Here is a 7,717-nt window from a genome sequence, read left to right as displayed (position 1 = left end):
GAGTGAGAGAATGAGAGAATGAGACGGAGACAGAGACAGAGAGCCTTGTTGGAAGAGGTGTCACTAAGGTAGGCTAAGGCTTCAAAAGTATCTCACCAAGCTCTCAGCACACTCTCTCTGCCTCCTGCTTGTGCATCACATAGCACATGAGCAGTTTGGTCTTCATGTGGGTCCCCCAACAAATAGAGTGGGAGCTATCTCTGAATCTGTTGCCTACCTGTGGATCCCATTCCCCTAGCCTAGTGGGAGAGAATGTGCTAGTCCTGCAGGGACTTAATATGCCAGGGTGGGGTGATACTCAGGAGGGCTCCCTGTTCTCAGAGAAGTCGGGGGGGGGGCTGCTTTTAGGATGTAAAGTACAAATAAAGAAAGATGTAAGTGCTCAGCTGCTGTTCTAGCTCCTGCCACCATGCAATCCCTTTGTCATCACAGAGTCTATCCTTCTAGAACAGTAAGCTCCATTCATCTCTTTTGTAAGTTGCCTTGGTCATATTGCTTTATCAGCACAATAGAAAATAACTAAGATAGAAGCTAAGCTTCCAACTTGTGATTGGAAAAAGCCTAAGGGGTTACATGCTTTTGCTTGAATACAGGAAAGCTACAACTAAAGTAGTTGAAGGAGCTGAGACTCTACCCCAAGATGGAAGGCAAATGTGGCAGTATCATGCATATGGTATTAGCTTTGGAGGCATTAAAAATACAAGAGTGAGGTTGTTATAAATTACCAGTTTCAGAGAGGCACTGAGACCAAGCAATGCTGAAGTCATTGTCAGAAAAGATCCTAAGAAGCAATTATGTAAAGCTGTGAAAGTGAAGCCTGGGTTGTAGCATAGCAGAGACACCAAGATGTTGGAGATGCTACAGCCATGAGACATCTGCTGGAGAGAGTTGCATATAGGGACTGGAATGAGGCCAAGAAAGACATATGTGGCAGAGAGCAAAACTGGAGGGGCAGGTCTAAGACACAGAAAGAATTACAGGATTTGGCATTTACCCTGCTGGGATTCTATCTTGCTTTGGTCCAGTATTTCCTCATGATGTCCCCATTTCTCTCTTTTGAAAGGGAAGGTATATTCCATGCCAGTATATTGCATACTTGGAAGTATGTGTTATTGTTTTTTTAATTTTACATGAGATCCTAGTCACAAATCTTAAAGTTAGACTAAATACATTTTGCATTACGATCTCATGGGCCTATGGGACCAGGGAGTAAAGTGAGAATGGCCACCATAGGCTCAAGGTACTTGAAGACCAGCTAGCAGTGCTCTTTCAAGAGGTTATGGAACCTTTAGGAAGTGGAGCCTTGATGGGGGTGGGGAGGGGCACTGCATCAATAAGCAAGAGCCTGAGAACTCACAGCCTCACCTCACTTCCAGCCACTTGCCACCATGCCTCCCCCATCATTGTGGACTACTCTTCTGGAACTAAATAAATTCTTTCTTACTTAAGTTGCCTTGAGCCAACAAAACCAACAACCAAACTCCTAATACAGAGACTGATGAGGACACTGATGTTGATACACACAAATACACACACACCTACATGCACATGGACACACACACACAAAGACTTGCCAAGTAAACATGAAAAAAGTGTTCAACCTCCTTAGAGAGACACAAACTAAAACTACAATGTATACCCTATTATAGCTAGGTTTTTGCACACACATACATATATATACAAGCACATCATAACAAGCACTGATGAGTATATGAAACAACCTTTTTATTAATTTCTTAAATTTATTTATGGGGCAGAGGAGTCGTGAGAGGACAACTGTGTTCTCAGTTCTCTCCTGCCACCTTCACAGGAGTTCTGTGGCGCTAACTCAGACTGTCAGGCTTAGGCAGCAAATGTCTGAGCCATCTCACCAGCTCTGGCACATAAAGTTTTTATTTTGGGGTTTTTTTTGGTTTTGTTTTTGTTTTTTGAGACAGAGTCTTACTGCATAGCCTTGGCTACCTAGAACTTACTCTGTAGCCCAGGCTGCCTCTGTGTCCCAGTTCTGGAATTAAAGGCATGTGTTACTAAGAGTTATGCCAGGAGCATGAACTCGTTCTCTTCTCTAGCAGGGAGTGTAAAGGGCCAACTCTATGTAGTCCTGGCTGGGAGCGGACAGTCTTAATGGAAATGCCACAACCAACCACTTTGGAAGATAGCTACTTTTTTACAAAATTAAATATGCACACCTAATCATAAAATCTAACAACCATACTTTTTAAGTATTTGCCTGTTTGTCCTTAGTTTTTTTTTAAACAGTCTCAGGCTCAGGATCAAAATTTAGATTTCCCCTTCTGTCGCAGACTTGGAGCACTGATATTAAAGATGTGCTGGTACCAGCACACCTGGGCTTATAACAACCAAACCAAAAGCTGAAAGTAATCTTAATGTCCTTAAAAAATGAATAAGAAAACAGTTGTCAGGGCTGATGAGATGGCTCAGCAGGTAAGAGCACCTGACTGCTCTTCCGAAGGTCCTGCGTTCAAATCCCAGCAACCACATGGTGGCTCACAACCATCTGTAACGAGATCTGACTCCCTCTTCTGGAGTGTCTGAAGACATCTACAGTGTACTTACATATAATAAATAAATTAATCTTTAAAACAAAAAACAAAAAAACAGTTGTGATTGTCCATGCCTACAATGAATACTACAATAATTAGACTGAATGAAAGAAAGAGAAGGCAAAATGTATTCTTGTGGTCTTTTAGCTGGATATGGTGGTGATTTACGCCTCCTAACTTGGAAGAGTGGGAAGGGAAGATCACAAGTCTGAAGCCACCCTAAGCTATACAGGGAATTCCACACCAGCCAAGGCTAAGAATGAGACTACTTCAAAAAATTTAAAAAACAACAAGCACTTACAATTTCATTTGTATGAAATAAAAAACATATAAATCTTATCTAAAGTTAAAGTTAAATAGATAGGTACCCAAAGACTAAAACAAGGGAGACACAAATAATAGAGCAGCATGCATACAGGAATGAGGGAACCTGGGGGCATTGATGAGTATGTCTGCTATCTTCAGTATGGTCAAAGCTTCATGGGTATGGACAAATTACAAAACTTGCCAAATTGTAAACTACAAATACATACTTGGAATTTTATTTCAGATAAAGATTCAAAAAATGAAAAACAAAAGAGCAGAATAATGATTCCCAACATTTTTTCTGCTGTAACACATCTCTCTTATTAGTGACAGAGCTGAGACCGTGACTCCTAGGAGGAATAGAGGAACGTTTAAACGTTTGAACAGCTTCTAGAGTTAGCACACCTCTACCATACAAGCACAATTTTAGAGTATAAGATTCTGAGTAAGGGGCTGGAGAGGTATTCAGTAGTTAAAAGCACTGATTACTTTCTAGAGGATCCTAATCTGCGTCCCAGTACTCACATGGTGGCTCACAACCATCTGTAACTCCAATTCCAGGGAGTCTAATGCCCTCTACTGGCCCTTTTAGGCACTTAGCATACACATGATGCACAGACATATGTATACACTGACATACTTTCAGGCAAAATACACATTATTCACAATAAAACTCTTTTTTTCCTTTTTAGCCTTGGCCTTCCACCATAGCCTTGGCCACCCTAAAACTCTCTATGTAGACCAGGCTAGCTTCAAACTTACAGAGACCCATTTGCTTCTCCCTCCTGGGATTAAAGACTTGCACCACCATACCTGACCAAAATAAATAAATAAACAAACACACACACACACATATACATACATATATATATATATATATATATATATATATATATATATTCTAAGTAAAAATATTCTTGAAAACATTATAAGAAAAAGGGTACATGAAATGTCACAGAGACTGACCCAATGACAAAGCATTTGCCCGTGTATACAAACCTTATCTTTAATTCCTAACAACAAAATAAAAACACAGAATGCAGCATACAAGCAAATTTAACACACAGAAACAAGACAGTAGTGGCAAAAGGATTGAGTGAGAGGAAAAAGAAGAACAAGAAATAACACTATGCATGACCCAGAGCTCCACCGTAGCTACCACAGCATGTGTACACAGAATTATGTAGAAAAAGACACACAGGACTTCAGAGGTTTCATTATGTTAATTCAGCACTGTTTGTTTGTTTGTTTGTTTGTTTGTTTTTTCTTGGTGGTGGGTTTTGTTTTGTTTTGTTTTTTTAAATTAGAAAAGGGATCTTGCCAATGATGAAGACTTGGGCTTAAGGCTTTTAACTTCAGCCTCCTAAACAGCAAAGAACACAGGGCTACATCACTGAGTACAGAAAAAAATGCTCTTTTTTTCTCAAGAGTGGTAAATTAGACAAGGAAGTTGTTGAGTCACCTACCTATAGGCGGTGCTTGGTATCGATCCACTGTTTTCCTTTGTCTCAAGTTATATGGTCTATCATTTTCTTCTCCTTCTGCCTCTTCAACCTCTATGTCTCCATCCTCCTCTTGAGATTCTAGTTTCCATATATAGAAAAGAAGAAACACTTTAATCCATAGGTATGGCTCCATTCTCAACCGAGTATTTACTTTCATCTATTATTCTTTCTACACATTTGACATATTAAAATGTTAGCAATTTATGATACAGTATAAACTAGTATAGCCAAAAATAAGCCTAGGTAAATATATATAAAAACAAAAAGTTCTTCCTACCAACATTTAATACACTTCTGTGAAAAAATAAACCACTGTGAATGAGGTATGGTGATGCACACCTTTAATAGGATAGCCCTGTTGCTGTTATATATATCTTGATGTTAATTCAGCTTCCACAAGAGGGGCTACCTGGCACTCAGGACTTCACGTGACCCTTCTAATAAATAAAGAAACCAATCACTGGATCCGAGAGAGAGAGAAGAGGCGGCAGAGAGACTTTTGAATGGGGGCAACAGGAGGACAAGATGTAGCTACACGTGGCCCCGTTTAGGAGGATGCGCCACTGGAGGATTTATGTTTAATATGGTCTATAAGATTAGGATTCTAATTGCTGCACCCAACAACTGAATTACCTGTTGATTCTAAACCAAGTTTGTGTGGTGTTTTCCTTCACTCGGCGACTCAACTGGATTCCAAAGAGAAAGGTACAGCGGCAAACCGTGGGTTTGCAAGATGTGCACCCCAAGTGGCCATGGGAATTTTGAAGTGTGGAGCTAGTGTGGTAGCAACCCACCAGTGGGAACTTAGTGAGCTGCGTGGAGTGTTTTCAGAGCTCTGAGTCAGAGAGTCTCCATGAGATGAGACCAAGCGGCCATGCCCACCAGTGTGAGGCCAGCCAGTCCACCGGGACCGGCTGGCACAGAGTGGTTTGCTTTATTTACTATTTCCCCCCCAAAAAAATCTCAGCACTCAGAAGGCAGAGACAGGCAGATCTCTGTGAGTTAGAGGCTAGCCTGGTCTATAAAGGTAGTTCCAGGACAGCTAAGGCTACACAAAGAAACCATGCCTGGGGGGAGGAGGAGAGGGAGATTATCTTGGAAAGTAAACTATATTATCAATATACCAAATCTCCTGATGATCTTTGATGATCACTGCTTAGAGAATTATACCATTGGGTTTGCTGGACACCAGTTTAAAAATTGACAGGGCCAATGTAGTCTTCATGTTCCTAGTTCCAGCCCTACAAGTTCATTCTGTGTTACTCAGTTCAGAACTACAGATGTCAGGTAAACAGTATTAGCTCCTTCACTGCTATCACTACCTCCATTTCTCTCTCTTCTTCTCAATCTATAACAAAAAACTAAAATCCAAATCATCAGAGACTCGGAGCCCTTTAGTTAGAAAGTTAACAAGTAACACAAGAGGGCTACCAACGAGGCAGGCTAGCCCAAGCCAAGGTTTGCCCACACTACACAAGTAAAGGGCTACAAAAGAGCCGCTTCATTCTGCCAACTGAAGGAACTGAAACTTCAGATAGTATCTGAATTTAAATTACTTTATACAGCACAGACATAAAAGGCAAAAAACAAAAGCAAAACAACTGTCTCTAAGTCCATAGCTAGTATACATCCTTCTTCCCTCTCAGAGTCCCCTAGCATTTCCCTCCCATGGCGCTGTACAGACCTTCTTCCTCGCCCTCAGTGGACACCTCATGATGATTCTGTATGCCATAACTATTTCTTCTCAGCGATTTTCTTCGTCTTTTTACCCTTGAATACATATCCATATTTTCCTTTTAAAGAAAGAAATTTGTCAACTAATAATATAGCATTTATCTCTGCTATAAATAAGTCAATAAATCAAACATGTTTGCTCAATATAATTTACCATACATCTACTTGCAAGTCACAAGTTCATGAAAAGAACATCTTAAAATCAGTAAATATAAAGGATAAAAAGGATATGGGAAGTGGCATAGTTCAGAGTCAGTGTTTAACATATACAAGACCTTGGGTTCAAGCCCATAGGGCTATTTTTATTTTTCTTTACAAGAAGGGAAGAGGGGAAAAAAGCTAAGAGAGAAGAAAATCAGAGAGAAGAAAAAGAAATTGGGTGAGGGGTTTGAAGAGGGAGCTGCAGGAACAGCAGCAAACAGTAAAATCCCAAACTAAGCATGGAATGAAGAGGAATAAACAATTGTTAATTTTAAAATATATGGCATTGGGTGGCTTGAGAGATGGCTTAGCAGATAAGAACACTGGCTGCTCTTCCAGAGGGCCCAGGTTCAATTTCCAGCATCCACTTGACAGCTCACAATTATCTATACCTCCAGTTCCAGGAGATCCAACACCATCACACAGACATACACACGGCAAAACACCAATGCACATAAAATATAAATAAATAAATAAATACTGCTGTTGGGCTGGGAGTGTAGTTCAGTTAGCAGTGCTCACCTCACTGCCCAATGCCCTGGGTGCCATCTGCAGCACCCCACAAACCAGGCATGATACCACATACCTGCAAGTAGGAGGTCAGAAGTTCAAGGCCAGTTAGCTACATTAACAAGAAAGAGGGGGAGAGGGGATGAAAGAGGAGAGGAGAGGAGAGGAGAGGAGAGAAGAGATCTACTGCTATCATCCTGTTTCTAGACTCCTAATTTTTTGCAAGTATAAAGAAAAATATTTTTCTTCCAGGCTTCCCAGCACACACATCAAGAGGTTCACGACCAACTGTGACTCTAGCTCTAGGGGATCCAACACCCTCTACTGGCTTCCGTGGGCATCTACACACAAGGCACACACACAGACAGACATGAATAAAACCTAAGGAGAAGTACTTGCAAAGGTTTCCACAGCTAATATACTCACAAATTCTGTATCTGTCCACATTCGAAGCCTCTCTACTTCGCCTGATCGACGGTTTCGTCGGATATTAATATTATCCATTTCTTGTAATACAGCTTCAGCAGTACTACAATCATATAATAAAAAGAGTTTAGACAATGGTGGGAGCACATTTACACAACATAAACGTTAAAGGGCTTGTCAAACCAATATTAAACTATCTCTTGATATGTAACTATATATAACATCTCAATTGAATAACTTTCATAGCCAGAATTTATCAAAACACAATTCCCAATTCATAAAACAAGATGTCCAAGTGTGGTGGAGCACACCTTTAATCCAAGCACACAGAAAGCGGTTAGGTAGATTTCTGTGGGTTCAAGACCAGTGTACTGGCTTTGTGTCAACTTGACACAGCTGGAGTTATCACAGAGAAAGGAGCTTCAGTTGAGGAAATGCCTCCATGAGATCCAGCTGTAAGGCATTTTCTCA

The 7,717-nt window shown here is 40.6% G+C and overlaps 1 protein-coding gene across 3 annotated transcripts in view; it reads right to left on the bottom strand.

Annotated features, from left to right (window-relative positions):
* Atad2b (ATPase family AAA domain containing 2B) overlaps positions 1–7,717 on the bottom strand; it is a 132,374-nt gene that overhangs the window by 97,800 nt on the left and 26,857 nt on the right. For all 3 annotated transcript variants that reach the window (XM_021178882.2, XM_029484503.1, XM_029484502.1), the window contains exons 5-7: positions 7,247–7,349; positions 6,060–6,168; positions 4,337–4,453 (exon numbers count right to left, since the gene is read on the bottom strand). In XM_021178882.2, coding sequence (XP_021034541.1) covers positions 4,337–4,453; positions 6,060–6,168; positions 7,247–7,349 — 329 coding nt within the window. The remainder of the gene's footprint in view (positions 1–4,336; positions 4,454–6,059; positions 6,169–7,246; positions 7,350–7,717) is intronic.

Source organism: Mus caroli, chromosome 12, assembly GCF_900094665.2.
Source record: "Mus caroli chromosome 12, CAROLI_EIJ_v1.1, whole genome shotgun sequence".
NCBI classification, from domain to species: domain Eukaryota; kingdom Metazoa; phylum Chordata; class Mammalia; order Rodentia; family Muridae; genus Mus; species Mus caroli.
This window is presented reverse-complemented; position numbering and strand designations above follow the sequence as displayed.